Source organism: Apteryx rowi, unplaced genomic scaffold (assembly GCF_003343035.1).
Source record: "Apteryx rowi isolate R43461 unplaced genomic scaffold, aptRow1 scaffold_662, whole genome shotgun sequence".
Classification (NCBI taxonomy): domain Eukaryota; kingdom Metazoa; phylum Chordata; class Aves; order Apterygiformes; family Apterygidae; genus Apteryx; species Apteryx rowi.
Window position 1 is genome coordinate 8,689 of NW_020450941.1, and position 16,275 is coordinate 24,963.

At 61.8% G+C, this 16,275-nt stretch overlaps 1 protein-coding gene across 2 annotated transcripts in view; it reads right to left on the minus strand.

The window, feature by feature from the left end:
- The window catches only part of NUDCD3 (NudC domain containing 3), a 24,882-nt gene extending 8,613 nt beyond the window's left edge, over window positions 1–16,269 (minus strand). For both annotated transcript variants that reach the window (XM_026085238.1, XM_026085239.1), the window contains exons 1-3: window positions 16,064–16,269; window positions 12,532–12,845; window positions 256–388 (exon numbers count right to left, since the gene is read on the minus strand). In XM_026085238.1, the coding sequence (XP_025941023.1) occupies window positions 256–388; window positions 12,532–12,845; window positions 16,064–16,261 (645 nt within the window). In that variant the 5' untranslated portion in view covers window positions 16,262–16,269. The remainder of the gene's footprint in view (window positions 1–255; window positions 389–12,531; window positions 12,846–16,063) is intronic.
- Between the last annotated feature and the right edge of the window lie 6 nt (window positions 16,270–16,275).

A 16,275-nucleotide genomic window follows, 5' to 3' on the forward strand; every position in this document is an offset into this window, starting at 1 on the left:
CTTGGATAACTGGGAAGGAGTTAGCCATCCCAAACTATCCTCCTCCAGCAGCTTGGATAACTGGGGAAGGAGGTAGCCGTCCCCAAACTATCCTCCTCCGGCAGCTTGGATAACTGGGGAAGGAGTTAGCCATCCCCAAACTATCCTCCTCCGGTAGCTTGGATAACGCGCTGCCTCCTGCTCCAAGCAGCTTCCCAGGAAAGCTGGGCCCCTGGAGGGAAAAGGAGACGTCGGAAGCTATTCCAGCCGGTTTACCTGTTTGCCTTTTACGATGTGCTTGGGCACCGGCACTTTAATCTCCAGGTCGCTGTAGTCTTGGGACCAGGCGTAATTCTCTCGCACGGCTCCGTTGTAGCTGTCRGGGTTTGTCTGGAATTGCTCCTGTCTCCTGGGGAGGAGGAAAAGGAGCAAGGCGTTAAGCGGCCAACAGATCGGAGCGCGGAGCGAGCACGAAACTCGAGGGAAGGCTACAGGGAGCAGGAAGAGGRCAGAGCCATCCTGACAGCGTCCTTAACGCTTCGGGTTAAAGYTCAGCCTTTCCCCCATCGCCAGGCGTAGCTAGGACGGGAAGGGGTTCGGATCGGCAGCCCCAGGACGGGAAGAGCCGTCCCRCTCGGCGCCGGCTCCACCAGAAACGCCGGGCGTGAAAATCGGCCCCTTCCAGCTGCGGGAATTTGAAGAGAAGGACGAGGGGAGATTCGGGGCAGGGGGAGGACGGGATTTATTAGCAATAATCGACACGGAAGAATCAGGAAACCAAGGAAAGGAGATTCGGGTGCGACCCGGGGCCCCTTTAAATCGCCGGCGGGCGAAGGCTCCGCTCCATCGAAATCTCCCGGCTGGAAAATAAAACCAAACCCGTTTCTAAAGATAGCGGCGGTGCTAACAAAAGGCAGAGTTATTTTAAAATGTTTCGGGAGGCACCTCGTCCTCGAGCCGGAGCTGGATAAACACGGGGCCGCGGCAGGTTACGTAAAAGAGGGGACGTGGAAGGGGGGGGGACGGGGGGACCTGCCCCGGGGACCCCGTCTCCCTCCGCGAAACCCCCCAACGCCGAGGGGTCCTGGGCGGGCAGGCGGCGGGGGCGGCTTCCCGCGCCGCCGCCGCCGCTTAGGCAAAATCCCTCGGTTTTAATTAAATCGGGCTTCGAGACGTTCGGAGGGGGGGATTTGCTGTTGTTTTCTTGCTCCTTTTTTTTTTTCTCCCCCCCCCTGATGATTTCAACGGGTCGCTGAGGTTTTTTTTTTTACCCGCTGCATCGAAAAGCACCCAGTTTCCGGAGGCGCCTGGCGAAACGCCTCCCCGAGAAGCGGAGCCGGCGCGAAAGCGGCGCCGGGAGCGGCGATTTCGGCGGGGCATCGCCGCGGCGCGGAGGGTTTTTTTTTTTTCTTTTTTTTCCCTTTTTTTCTTCTTTTTTTTTCCCCCAAATCTTGCCCTCGCCCGGCCGTCGCCCATTGGGTCCCCATCGCCATGGAGATGGGGTTGGCATGGCAGCGGAGAACCGGCGCCTTCGCCGGTTGGCTCCAGCTGGCGGTTCCCAAACCGCCCCCGGATTGTAGGAGGCGAACAGGCGGCGGGGCGAGAGAGGCAACAGCGTGCGGGGCCGCCTGTTCGGATGCCTTTCCCCCCCTCCCCGCTCCGCTGGCGGGACCCCCAACCTGCACCCCATCAGCATCCCGTTTTTCCCATGCCGGTGGCCCGCAATGATCCRGAGGGAATTAACCAAGGAGTCGAAACGCCATCCCCCCCCCAGCTCTCCTCTCCAGTGCATCCATCCCTCTAAGCCGCGCTGAGCCGAAGGGCGCGAGTCCCGTGCGCGGGTGTTCCGGAGCCGTTCCCTTGTGCTGCTGCAGGAAGGTGGAAAGGGCATCGGCTCGACCCGTTCCTGGGGAGCGWTCCGGGAAGGATCCTGCCTGACTCCCTTGTGTTTTGGCCTTTGGAGGTCGCGTAGGGACTCGAGGCTGGGATGGGAGGCACGGCTCATTTTTTTCCCTTTAAAACATATCGGAGAGCCACCGTTCCGAGCGGCGGGGCTCATCCCGCAACGACCCCGTCCAGCCTCTCTTTGCTCACGCTGTTGCGAATCCCCAGCGCCCAGACGGGAAAGCCAAGGCCCGAGCATGGGAATGGCATGGGGAGAGCGCGTGGCGGCGGGATAAATCCCCTTCCCAGTTTAGCTTCCCGCTCTTGAGCCAGGGACGCTCAGGATTTCGGGTAAGAAACGCAAGGTTCAGCCTAGTTACACGTCTCCAGCAAAAGGCTGCTGTCGCTCCCGGCTCCCGAAGCACTCCTGCTTTTTTTTGGAGACTTTCCATCCAGATCCTTGCTTGGTCCAATCATGCCGGGCACCCGGCACGCTGGCGGCAGTCAAAAAACTGCCTCCAGCTCGCCGGCCGGGAAGCGGTTTCCTTCGCCCTCCTCGGAAAACACGGCGCCGCCAGGGCAGCTCCAGCGGTCGAACGCGTCCTTCGCGTGGCATCAACGGCACCACCGCGCAGCGGGCGAGAGAATCTCCTCACCGCCGCGTCCACCACCACTGTGTCCCACCTCTCCGGGCGGCCAGCAATCGCCGGAGCAAAGAGCGGGCCGGGCGGCGGGAGGGTGCGAAAGCATCGGCTTTGCAAAAAAGCGAGGCTTTGGCACCGCTCGCGCTCGGCTGCCTGGTGCCGGGGCCGCTGTGGGTGGGTCTGTGTGTTCTGTCTTGTTCTATTTTTGCCGGCAATGTGTCATTTTGGGGGAGGTGAAACCTTTAACAATGCACCGGCGCGAAGCAGCCAAGCTGTTCCTCGCGCTCGGCGGAGCGGCGCCGGGGCGGCCCCGCCGTCACCGCTATTAAAGCCTTTCCCCCCCCCCGGCAGAGCGGCCGAAGGGTCGGGGAGACGGCGCCCACGAACGAGGAACGGGAGCGCCGGGAAGGGTCGCTCGAGCGAGGCGGGTTCAGGCAAAGGCGGCTTCGGATTAAAGGCCGGACACCGCGGGGATGAGCTTCGCGCCGGGGCGACCTTCCCGTTTGCGCCGCRGGGATCTCCGCGGATTTCTTTGCGTTTCTTATTTCTGGACGTCCGACTACGGAACGAGCGAGGTGGAAACCGTAGCGGCCTCAAAGCGATCTTCTCCACCGTCTGAACGCGTTTTCCTTCTCGGAAAGCAAAAGCTTCAGCCGCAGCTCTGTAACAGTAGCCTCGAACATAAACCAGAGCAAGAAGCAGATGCTGGAGGATTTGATTTACTATTTTATACGAGAAGTAGGGCAGCTCCTAGAGTTCCTCTTTACCAAGGATTTTCAACGCAAGAGCGCAAGAGCCGAGCAATAGATACAGCACCGTGTCCACCAGCCCCGTGCCGAGAGYGGAGCGAAGAGCGGAGGTTAGCACGCGGCGTGGGAAGGAGTTAAGGTGGGCCTGATCCCAGGCGACTTTTTTGGCTACTTAAAAAGACAAAAAAAAAAGGGGAGGGGGTTCAAACCTCCTTAAGGAAACCGATCCTCTTCGCCATCCTGGAGCATCTCAGCTTTCAGCTGCAGGATCTCTGCTCGGGGAGCCGTCCGGGGAGCCGATCGGCAGCAGGCTGATGGAAATCCCCCCCCCGCAGGTAAGAGCTACCTGGGTTTTGCACGGTAGCTCCGACAGATTCGGCTTCCGCCGCCTCCGGCACGGCCTGACCCGGAGGTCTGGCTCRGTTTGCCACCGGCTTCGGGGATCTTTGGGAAAGAGGGAAACCACGCCGCRGGGGAAAGCCGGGCCGGCACCGCGGGCGGCAAACCCCGACCCGGCGAGAAACGGAGACCTAGACCTTCCGCTTTCTTCCGCAAAGACGCTCCTGAAGGAGGCATTTATAACCCTCCTACCCTACCGGTACTCCGCCATCGGGTCCCACAAGCACATCGCAATCACGAAAGCAAGCCTCTCCGCTCCGCGAGACGGTCCTGCATGGAAAGAGCGGAAAACAGTGGGGAAAGGCGTTGTACGAAGTCAAACAGCAGAGGAAAAAAAAAAAAACCAGCTTATTTTAACCACCGTTAGAGGCCCCGTGCGAGGGACGAAACCTTCTTCGAGCTCGAGAGGTTGCCGAGAATGGAAAGAGCTCATGAAGAAATAATGAAGTTCCCCGCAAGTCGGAGAAGCGAAAATCGGGCACGACGTGGCCGCTGCTTAACCCAAATAAGCACGCAGGGAGCGGGGCGCTCCGCGGGGACGGCGCGGCATGCCGTGCCTCCGGCCGGCGCTTACGGCAACCATCGGCCGCTCGGATCGAGGCCGCTGCTCCGCGACAGCAGCCCAGAGCGAGCGGCATCCGTCACCGTAATTCATCCCAAGTGCCCAGCACTGAGACGGCTCAAGGAAGGGCCCCATCTCTTCCGCACGCTCCGGGCAGCGTCCAGGCCTTTTCCAGAGCCCTTCCTTTTGGGATGAAAGAGGTCCTGCCACCATCTGGCCCCCCGACACTTTGCAGCGCCGGCCAGAGAGGCCAGGAGACGAGAAGCAGCCGTGCCAGAGCCGGGGCAGTGCCTGCAGCCTCTCCGAAACATCGGGGAGTCCAATCGTCCGCATTTGGGGGACGGAGGGCCGGGCAGGGCCCTGCATCCTTACGGAAAGGCCAYGTTYGCACTGTGGCGCCGACCCGAGTACYGGCRTAGAGAYTTCYGGAGAGAAACCMGCCCRTTCCCAGCTCCCGGCCTCCCRTTTGGCAGCACGGCCGCGGGAAAGCGGGATCGCGCATTCGTGGAAAAAGCCAGGTTTGCGCTCTTTTTGCTGCTTTTGCCCACAAGCCGAGAAGGATCTGCCCCCCCTAGGTGGCGGATGGTGGAGTTGGTGGGGGAGAACGCCCCATATATATTTTTGGAAGGGCTCTTTCACGCCCGTGACGGACACAAGGTCATCAGTACTTCCATAATTGCTCCCCTACCCCGGTCTCAGAGCTCCTGAGCACGCGTGTCCGAGGCGGCGGTGGCACATTCCTCAAAGCTGAGATGGGTCCGAGCYAGTGGACGTGCTCACAAAAAGAGAAAGACGGAAAAACGACGTGCCAGAGGAAGCGGCCAAAGCCTTCCTCCTTCCCCCCAAAACCAGGGCACCATCCCAAGCCGGTTTGGACTATGCGGTGAGGTCCGCTCTCCTTCAACAAGCCTCAGCGCTCGAACTCGCCACCCGGCTGGGATCAGCCACCAAGAAGGCAGCAGGGAGCACGGAGACAACTCACCCCCGTGCCGTATCCCGTCGTTAAGCTTGGAAGCTGCCGTGAAGAGACAGGCCCAAGGCAGAGAGGTGCCCACCGCACCACGCGTGTGAGATGGCGTCTCCACCACCCAACGCAACGGGGAATCCACCCAACCCAAAGCAGCCGGAGACCCCCGAATCCCCCTTCGCCCTGAACTTTCTCATGCATCGGGACCAAGAGGCTCTTGCCTTCTCCCTGCCAGGCCAGCCAGATGAGCGGTTTGCTCTTTCTCCAGCTCACGCTCTTCAGGGGAGCTTTTAGCCTTCCCTTTTGATTCCCAAGTTATTTACGGAGCCATTCAACAGAGCCAACTTAGTGACATTAGACTAGTTTAAATGCCACCGCCAGCTCGCAGGAGAGCTTCGGAGTTGTCACCAGAGGGCTAGATTTCACTACTGCTGGGAAATTTAGGTCAAGGACAGCAGGACACGCTACTGTTAGGAAAAATCCCCCGGGATCTTTATTGTTTGCATAGAGCTTACACAACCTTGGGCTTCGGAGGTCTCCTTTGAGAGACTGACGCGCAGCCAAACTGGCCTGGATTCAATTATAGCTCCCTCGGAAAAAAAGGGGATAAGGCCAAACAAATCTACCGGGATTGAATTGTGCGAGCGCAGGCAACCGTGGCCTTCCGAGCTCTCGGTTCCCCCCACCACGCAGACCTGACCTGGCCCACGCGCCCCTGACATTGGACGGCGTAACAGGACCGTGGTCCCTTCGGTAGTTTTCCACGTTACATTTCTTCCTTCGGCGAACGACGAGATATTAAAGCAAGGAAAGAGCTCTTTCTTTTTAAAATAAGAATCAGGCACAYGCTGTCCCTCAGCCTCCAGCCCTGGGATTTTCTGCTTGCGAAGAGGGAAAAAAAAAAAAAAATTCTAGGTTTTAATTTAGTTATTTTTGGTGCCCGGACCTAATTTTGGAGATCGGCACCTTGGTAGGGCGAGCGAAGCCCCGAGCGATTCAGCGGGCGCCTGGGGAACTGACACTCCGCTGCTGAGCTCAGCAAGCGAACCGGAGGAGTCAGGTTCCCCCCTTAAAGCATTCGAAAACGGGGGCGCAGCCGATTTCTTAACAGCTGCAAAAGGCTCGTGGCAGCCCGCGGACTCCACCAGACAGAGGGCTCGGAGGAAGCTCATCTTTGGCTCGAGCGCTTTGGCCTTTCGAAAAGACCCTTCATGAGGAGTTGAGTTTCCACCGCTACGTGGTTTACGTATTAAAACGATTCTCCCAGCGCCAGGGCCCGGCCTCTCTCCGTGGCGAGAAAGACCCCGTTACGCAGGGAGGAGATAACTCACGGATCCTCTTGGAGGATTCGGAGAAGCTCCCTGCTTTCCCCGATAAAACCCCGACGCGTTGGTCGCAAGCCTCAAAGGCGCCGGCGCTGCAACTTCTGCAGCACGGCTCCCGAGAGCGAGCGCGATCGGGAGAGGGTTTGCATCGCACGATGGGGGGATCAAGGAGGACATGGAGAAGCCCAAGGACCACGCAAGGCAGAGAACCGCTTCCGGGCGAGATGCAACTAAGCGATTGAAGGCTCTTCAGCCTAAAAAGAGGGCCGAAATAGGACCGTGATGGACAGACTACGACTAGAAAACCCCCATGCAAGCTGGAGGAGGGCAACGGGGAACGACCGCTCTCCGTCTCTCCAGCCGCAAGGAGGAGAACTTCAAAAGCAGGCTGAYAAGCCACGAAGCTGGGCTTCGCGCCGCCCCGAAGCTGTGGAACTCCTCGCTGCAGGACGCCGCGGGCGCTGGAGGGCTGAAATTCAGAGAAAAAACAAAACTAAAAAAAGCGAGAGGTATTAAACACCGGCTGAGGAAGCCGCCGGATGGCAATTCGCCGGAGGAAGGAAGGGGGAAATATTCGGAGGCAGCATCGCTACACGCTCGTTCTGTTCTTCTCCTCTTCTCCGAGCGGCTGCCGGAGCCAGGAGACGGGGCCAGATGGAGCCTCGCCGCAGCAGGTCAGACAGCTCGGTCTGGCTGCTGCTCTCGACGGGGACGCTGCGGCGCCAGGGGAATTCCCCGCGCGCAGCCCCGCGCTGGCTCGCAGCACCTCCGCGCAGCCGAAGAAACGGCAACCAGGACAGACTCGCCCTTAAAACGCGGATCGGGATCGGCTCCACCTTTCTGGGTCAGGCTGGAAGGACGCGGCGGACTGCGCCGATGAGCTCACCGGGAAAGCCCGAAGGGACGTCGGAGAAGGAAACCGGTTTCACTGGCTTCTGGGCCGGATAGCGCCGGAGCCTGCTGAACAGGAGCATCCGCGGGGGCACGCGGGCTCTGCTCCCGTCCCCCGCCTCCGCTCGCGGAAAAGGCTCGCTAGGAAAAAAAAAACGGGACGACGTCACCTCCGAGTCGAACAAAATTGGCCTCAAAGTCAGGCGGGCGCAGCCAGCACCCGTGATGATACCAGCAGCCGGGCTGCTCCGCTCAGGGTGATCAGCTTTCCCTCCACAGATGGGACCGGAAGCAGCAAAATTCCCTATCCCTCCCCAAAGCCCTTAGGAGAATGAATCCACACGGAAAACATACTGCGAGCACCTCGTAACRGGGGAAAAAAATATATATATATCCATCTGGGCTTTCGGCAAAGCCAAGCGGTTGCTAAGTCGAATTCGACTCACACGGGAGGCTCATGGAAATTTCCCAAAGCGCTGCCGCGTCACCTCCGGGAGCGTGAGGCGGCACGTCCCGCAAAGGGTTAAGAGCTCACCTGGAGGGAGGATGCAAATATCAGGGTGGCCGGGGCTCTGCCGCGGCCTTTTCGTACCCTTCCCCAGCGCAACCGCGCTGCAGCGGCRGCGCAAACGGCCTCCGCCGGCCACGTAGGGCAAAAGAGCTCCGGGTTTTCCGGCAAAGCCCAAAACAAGGCAGGGACGGAGGTGAAAACCAACCCCCTTCTCACCGCAGCCCCTTCCTGCGACCGCTTCCCTCCTCTCTAAGCGGGAGGGATTTGCGCAGGCGAAGGTGCTGCCGCTCCGAAGCAGCCTGCTCCGAGCTGAGCCGCGGTCCTAGGCGGATGGAGGGACCGGCAGCTCCCCGCTGCCGGGGGAGAGGCAGGAGCCGGGCTGGAGTCACRTCGGGGATGAGCGGCTAGAGCCCGCGCGTGGTCTGTGCCTGGGGGAAGCAAATTTACTCCTCGCCGACGTTGCCAGCGCTGTGGGGACCTCGATGCGTCCCCTGCAAGGGTTCAGGCGGCTCTGGCCATCCCACCCTCTCCCCCAGGAGCAGGATCGGATCGGCACCGGACACCGAGGCCTCGCTAACGTCAGGTCGGGGCCCATTTTAGCTAGAGGCGCGGATCGGCCGCGAAACGAGGCACTGCCAGAGCTGCCTGCGCCCTCCAGCCAGCTGCCTGCAGACTCGGGGAGGGGGGGACGCAAGACCCTTCCGCGTCTCCCTCCGGGCTTTCGGAGATGCCTCGGCCCCGAGTCCTGCGCCCCCGTCGCCTACACAGTTACGCCCCCCCCCCCCCGAGCAACCCCCGGGACGAGGCCCACGAGAGAGGATGGGGAAAAGCAGGCAGCGAAGTCGGGGCTGGGCGAAAGAAAGGAGCAGAGGGGGGAGCGAGAGCTGGAGCCGGCGAGCGCCGGCAGAACGCCGCGGCCAGGCTGCGCGGTGCCACCCGTGGGCTGCCGGGCGCTATTTTAAATGCTAACGTGGCAAATATATGCAGGCTGCGATCCAAGCCGGGGGAAGGGGATGGGGGGGGGGGTGCTGCTGGGTGAAGCGGAGGTGTTGGAAATTAGGAGCTGCGCTCAGGCGGGGACGGCTTCTGGGAGCAGATGGGGGGGGGGGAAGAGTCGGCTCAGCGGCCCGCGGCGCAGCTGCAGAGGCAGCCGTGGCGGCGCGCTCTGCCGCTCCCGCTGCCTTCCCCGCGAGCCCGAGGGCTACGACAGCCAGGGAAGAAGMAGGAGGAGGAGGAGGAGGAGGAAGAGCAAGCAGCATTCCCACATTCCCAGGGCAGCTGCAAGCCGGGCTGAGGAACCGGCCTCTCCAGCAGCAGGGAGGAAACCTTGCGTCCGCCTTGGCATGGCTCTGGAGACCCTCGCTAACTCTTCGTGCCCGGATCGCTCCGAGGACGCCCACGGTCCTCAGCAGCTTTACGTGGCGGCATCGCGCCCCCCTCGTTTTAAAGACGCAAGAGGCGAGCGACTCGGAGAGACCCGTCCAGGACGAGGCACCGAGCTCGCCTCCTACCCCGCCGGCGAGCCTTTGCGTCGGCAAAACAGGCTCCGTTTTGCTCTCCGCTGACGGAGCGGCCCTGGAAAGGCCGCTCGCGTCCCGACGCGCTCGGCGAGATGCTCCCTAACACGTGTCCCAGCAGCCAGGAGCAGAGCGAGGCTCTGATGGGAGCTGGCAGATCTGGGATGTTACCTGCCCTACATTCGCAGCGCGCTGAACTTGACAGAACGAGCGAGTTTTTATATAGATTTGGGCGGCAGCGGTTTACTTATCTGGATGGAGGGGGGAGGAAAAGGAAGGGCGATGGAAAACATTTTTGCTCCATCTCTTCTCCGCATCCTCGCTGCCAGAGTGGCGCATTATCCACGCGCCCTTCGTAACCAGGCTGGCGGCTCCGGGTTTTTGCTCGGAAGGGGCTGTGCGGAACGAAGCAGCCGGTTAAATGTATTAATAGTCTGTCAGGGGGGTGCCCTGGATGCCTGTTCCCGTCCCTGCCACCTTTTGGGGGGCTCCAGTGCCCCCCAGAGGCACAGAAACCAACTACAGCGTTTGGAGAAACCTGTTGGGTTCTCTGCCCTACTTAGATGCCGCAGGCAACCTCGGCTCGGTGGGAAACGCAGGCTCCTGGCCTGGAAACCCCGGTGCCGTGAGAGGCTCACGCGGTTTGGCTTCCTTCGCCCGGCTTCGGCTCATCCACGCAGGGATCCAGCTGCAAACAAATCGGGGAGGCGGCAAAGGGGCTCGCGAATGTTTCAACGGGCTCAGCGGGCCGGGTGGTTTTGGGCAAGGGGAGCAGGCGCAGACCCACAGAAAGGAGGAACCCACGTGCCCAGGCTGCAAAATGGCCTTCAAGTCTCTGGAACGGCACGTGAGCATCCGGGACGTCCCGTTGCAGGCATCGGAAGGGCGGGAGACGTAAGGGCTCCAGCATCCAGGAGCGCCGCACGGCTAAAGCGAGCGCAGGCTTCTCACCGCCCGTGGCAGGAATCGTCCCCGCCGGCTCCAGCGCGCCAACGAGCAGACGCATCCTACGCCCTCGTCGGCCCTCGGCTTCCTTTCTAATCCCTCCGGTTTCCTTCCCGCTGCCTTGACATCTGTTTTTAGGCGGCTAAGTACCACTCGCGCCAGCTGCTGCCCCCCCACAACGAAAGGCTGGAGTCAAAACCGCACGGAGCGGGGAGAAAACGCAACGAATGCGAACGGCAGCCCGGCGCGAGCAGCCTGCGTTCAGGCCGGCTGCGGCTCGCTCCTGCTTGGGGCCTCAAGCATCTCCCTCTCGCTTCTTTTTCGGATAAAGCAGGGTCGAAAACACGCAGGTCAGAGCTCAGGCTGCGGAGCAACRAGGCTGGAGAGATCTGCCAGCTCTACCAGGGCTTTTTTTGGGCCGGTTAATTTTGTGCTGGTGAGAGGTGTCAGACTGACAGCCCCGGGGACGATCTTTCTTTCKCAGGACAGCTCCGGCACAGGCGGCAGAACACGGCTTTTCAGGTGATTTCATTTTGGGCTTCTGGCTTATTTTTATCCCGCTTGACGTGTGTCAGACCAGTCGAGTTAAGCTCAAGTCCTTCTCCCCTTTCCCATTTGATCAAGTTACTTGGCAGGCGCTTCGCCCCCGAAGCGGGCGCCCTTCCATCGCCTGCTTCTCCGACGTTCGGACCCTCCTTTCTACCCGCTGCCTTGCCGCGAGCCAAGGATACGAGCTCCAACCCTGCAACGGTCCCTTTGGTTACCGTTCCGCAGCCTCCAAGATTTTTCCCTCTCGGTCCGTCCCTTCCACATCTCACTGGCTGACAGCCCCCCACAAAACTTCCCCRGATTCGGGGATCTCCCCAGAGGCTTCTTCTCACCGCGGAGGAGTCCAGGACTGGCCCAGAGGACAAGGATCGCTGGCGTAAGCCGTACTCCGCCATCGCCGCTTCCCCTCACCAAGGATCACTCGGATAACAGCAGGGACGAACCAGAGCCCTTCRGGCGCGCCGGGAGCCGCGGCGGCGCGTGGGCAGGGGGGATGCACAGCGCTACCTCGCTCTCCCTGCTCCTCCTGCCCTCCGTTTCTGCCTGAGGAGCCCATAACCCTTTGCCTGCAACAATTTAATCCCTCGGACAGGAACAGGTTTCCCAGGCGCACCCTGCAAGGAGTTGGGGTGCGTCGATACGGGACTCGGAGGGTGTTTTTAAGGCACGGCCATCGCTCGCGGCTCCGACCGGGAGAGACACCGGGGAAGGAAAGAGAAGACCGTGGGTCTGCCGAGGTCTGGGCACGGCACCTCCTCCCTCAGGTGAAGCAAAACGTTGACTCAGGCAGCAGGGATACACAGGAGCTTGAACTCGATGGCGCGCGACACGCTAAGTAAGGCAAGAGGGTTCCTCCCGGGCAGCAGACGGACCCACGGAAGAGTCACAGACACCCCGGGATAACTTTGAAACAAGGACGTCTTTTAAAAACCAAGACCTGCTCGAAAGCAACCGAGTCTGGTCAAAGAACACAGCCGAAGAGGAAAAAGCGTCGCAGCGCATGATCCATCCTCAAAGTCGGCCCTGCTCTGAGCAAAGGGTTGGACCCGAGACCTCCAGAGATCTCTTCCAACCAGGAATATTTGAGGACACCGCTGGCCTCACGGCCAGTCACGCAGCCAGGCCCGCRCACACCAACTCGCAGGTATTACGATTATCTCCGCGAGCTCCTACCTGGCTGCTAGGACGTCTCACAGCACGCCGTCACAGACACAGAGGGGAAAACAGGGGAGTCCGACACCGAATTTCCATGCAAAAGGGTTACRGGACAGTGCCTGGATTTCCCAGAGCTGCTTCGGTCAGGCAGGACCATCAGCTCAACCACGCTACGCCGAGCACCAGCAAAGAGACGCTGCTCCCCGTAACCAGCGCCGGGGGAAGCCTCACGGTCCGGGGCTGCGCGCAGAGACGTGACACCCTCCCCGCTCAGCGAGGCGGGGAGAAACCAAATTACCCGTAGGGGAACAGATCTCCGCCTTCCCGCGGGGAATTACGCAGCTGCCCCAGCCGAAGGCTGTAAGACGGGCGAGCTGACACGATCTCACCGCTCCCGTCACCTGCCTCCCCGCCGCCAAGGACACGAAGGAAGTAGCATAAGAAAGACCCTTACGTGGGCAGCTCCGTTGGCCGGGGCTCTGCCGGGGCGGCAGCCCGCGGCGGCTCTGCCGACGAAGAACCGGGCGCTGCCGGGGCTGCGTCCTGGGCTGCTGCCGTCTCCCGAGGCCCCGCAGCTCCCTCGGCATCCGGCACCGGCACGCGCTCCGCTGTTGACTCCATCTCGATCTCCTGAGCGGCGGGCGACGCTTTCATCCTCTCCGCGGCAGCCTCCTCCTCCTCCTCCTTCTTCCTCCTCAGCTTCACTTCCAGCTCCCGGCATCTCTTCTCGTCGTCCTGCCGGGCCATCCGCTCGAAGACTTTGAACGCCTGAAAGAGAGCAAAGCGAGCAGACTGTCAAGCCACCAAGCTCCGGCCAAGAGGTTGGGGGAGAAGGACAGGAGATTTGTCACGGACTTGGGGCGCATATCGCTGTCCCTCCCTCTCCGGGCTCCACGTGCCGCCCATTCCCTACCCCTGCCAAGCCCGAGTTGCTTAAATCACCGGCAAAACCAGCCACCGACCATTTTGAAAGTCGCACGTGCCCATGAAACGCCCTGACATCTTTGGAGAAAGCCCAAATTCCTAGGAGCTGCTTGGAAATCGTTTCTCRGGGCCCGTTCCAGCAGCCGAACTCGCATCAGCCTCTGCTACAGGAAAAGGAGCCGGTTATTCCAGCAAAAAGCAACCAGCTTTCCCTCACCTCCGCAGCCTGCTCCGCACACCCTCGTCGGTCCTGGCTGAACTCCCGGCTCGTAATGCGGCTTTGAGGGAGCTGTTGCCTTTCCCCACCTTCCCTCGTCTCGCCCTGCCTTCCGGCACCGACTGAGGAGCTGTTTGCGAGCCCAAAGCTCAAACCGAACATCCGAGGCGCAAACAGGATGAAATCCCCCGGGACAAACTACGGGACAGCCTACCCGGCGCRGGCAGGGTGCTGGCTGAGACCAAATGGACTCCGAGCTCTGTTTTAGCCAGCGCAAGTGAAGACGAAGAGCGATTTAACGTAGGATTTTGAACCAGGACTGACCGGCTCAGGCAGGAAAACCGCACTTTGTCRGAGAAAAACCATCCCTCCCCTTCCCGGCGGAGCAGCGGGCGAGGAGGTCGCTACCCAAGCCGGGCCCAGCCAAGCGACCCCAGTGAGGTGATAACGTTTTTCTCCCAAACGAGACACGCGAAAGGACGTCGGAGCAAAGCCCTGTCGCTTCACCCGAGCCTGGATTTCAGGGGTTCTGCGCCTCGAAATCCGAATAAGCCAAATCAGTTCGGTCCAGAGAGGGAACTGAGCCCACCTGCTCCCTGCGACACTACCATTTTCCGACACTTCAATCGGGGGAGGGGGGGGGTGAAACGATGGCACGACGAGATGTAATCCCACCCTAAAGTTTGCTCCTAGCTGCACAGAGCGGACGCTGCGACCATCTAGGGCAGGCCGGAGGCGAATCCGCCACTAGGACGGAGCAGCCCAGCGGCTCCGAAGCCGATGGAGGAACCCCGCCTGCTCCTCGGAGCTAAAACTCCTTCCGCCCCGCAGAGAACCGTGCAACTCGTCAGGGCGAGCAGCCGCCCGGCGCTAGAAAGCGAGCGCGAGTCAAACGCAGCCCTCGCTCCCGTCACTGCACTGCCGGGGAATATTTCCGAGATGATAAGGAAGCCGGAGAGGAGGGAGGTGGACGCTTGCCCCGCTCCTCTCCCTTCATGATCCCTTCCTTTTCCCCATCCCTCCGTGTCCCAGCTCTCCTCGGTGCCCAGCTCCTTCTCTTGAGCTCAGACTTCTTTTCCTGCGCCCACCCGGCCGGCGGCACCCGCTCGGCCTGGCAGCGAGCTGATGAAAATAGCCCGGGAACGGCAGCTGCTCCGCGCCCAGACCCCGGGCAGCAGCGGGCGAAGCCAAGAGCAGTCTAAAGGGCAAAAATCCCAAAGGGAGAGATGTCGGCCTCCTCGGGAGAGGTCAAGGCACGGCGTTACCTTCCATCTCCGCAGGAATCCCAGGCCCTGACTCCAACGCTATTCATAGACCGCTCCCCGCCCCCACGGCGCGAACGAAGCTCAAACCAGGCAGCTCCCGCGGGGCGACACCTCGAACCCGTCTCCTACCCCTTGGGCTACAGCCAAAGCCCCGAGGGAAAAGAGGGGACCAAAAAAATCCCTCCGAAGTGCCCCACACCGCCCTGTGCCTCAAGCGGTCTCTTTGCTCCGGATCCTCATGGCTAGAGCCAGGGAGCAAGCAAATGGCGGCCGCGAACAACATCTTTCTCGGGAGAGGAACGTCGAGGCTACGGCGCTGCCGTCTCCCTCCTCGTGCACAGCCCGAAACAGCCCCCGGGGAAAACCGCGCGGGAGGTTTCGCGCCTTCGCCACCGCAAGGGCCGAGCGGCAAAGCCCCGCGGCAGGGCGCAACCTCAGGACACGGGGGTGACGCAGGCTCCCTCCCGCCGTGGGCCACCCCGAGGCGGGTGCGGGGAGAGGGAACGGGGTCTCCCATGGGTCTGTCCACGGGTCGCCGGAGCGGGGAAGGAGAACCGCTAGTCAGAGTGGATGAACAGCTAAAAATCAAGCCGGGCCCCCGTTTCTCCCAGCTCTTTTCCTCCCTCCTAATAAAGATTAATATCAGACTGTAACAGCCTCGAATCAGAGACCTCTAGCGCTCAGTTTTCAGAACACCAAGCCCAGCCCAGCCAGGCTGTGGAAATAACAGTCAGGAGCGTTTGCCGTCTCTCCAACTGCGACCGGCAATGCAAAAAGGCTGAGAAGCCGGGGTCAAAATTGGCCCCCGCGTGATGGTCGCGGTCTCCTCTCGCTTTCTGCTGCTGCCCAGGCGCCCCGGCTCCTGCAGCTCGCGTCGGCAGCAGCCGGCGAGCCCTAACGCGGACCCTGCTTGCCCAAAAGCGCTGCTGGCGGTTGCCTTTTTTGCCTGTCGCCCTCGCCAGGGTCCAAGCTCCGGGAGGGGTATCAGGCCCCAGCTGCTTCGGTGAGGGTCTCGCAGGTCCTGCCTGCCCCGGGGGGCTCCTCGCCCTCTGGTAAGGGCGATCGTCACCCTCCGCTGTTGCGTCGATCCGCCAGGATATGGCTCCCACCTTGCCCCCGCTCCTCCGAGGAACGGCAAGGAGCAAATCGGGCAGCATCGGCAGGCCGCAGCTTTGCTCCGTGGCCTCCCGGGCTCGGTGTCCACCCCCCGCCTGCCCGGGTTTTGCCACAGGCACCGGCACAGAGCGGGTCCAGCCAGGCCCCCGCTGCCCACCGGTTTGGCGCAGGGCGAGACGYCCACCCCCGAGGACACGGCGGGGACCGGCCCTCCGCAAACAGGCTCAACGGGACGCACAGCACCGACCGACGAGGCCTTCGAGCCTCCCTTGCCCAACAACCGGGCCCGGTCACCGGCTCCCCCGGGGTCACCGGCCGCCGCGAAGCCTTCAAGGCCTCGGGGCCGCCTCTGAGGGCAAGGCGGCAGCGGGAGGGGGAGGCAGCCCGGGGGCCCCCAAGCGCCGAGYCGCGGCTGGGGGTACCGGGAAGGGCCGCGGCGAAGCCCAGCGCCGCCCCGCCGGTACCTGGAGGGCCATGGCCTGGGCGGCRCCGGGCGGGAAGCCCAGACGGTCACCGGGCCGCAGCAGGAGGCGGTAGAAGTCGGTCTTGCGGTAGAGGAAGCCGAAGAGGACGCGCAGGAATTCCTCCACGTTGCCGACGTGCTGCAGGATGCCGAGCAGCGCTTGGTCGTACATGTCGGTCAGCGCCGCCGCGGCCTCCATGGCTCCTCCGGCCT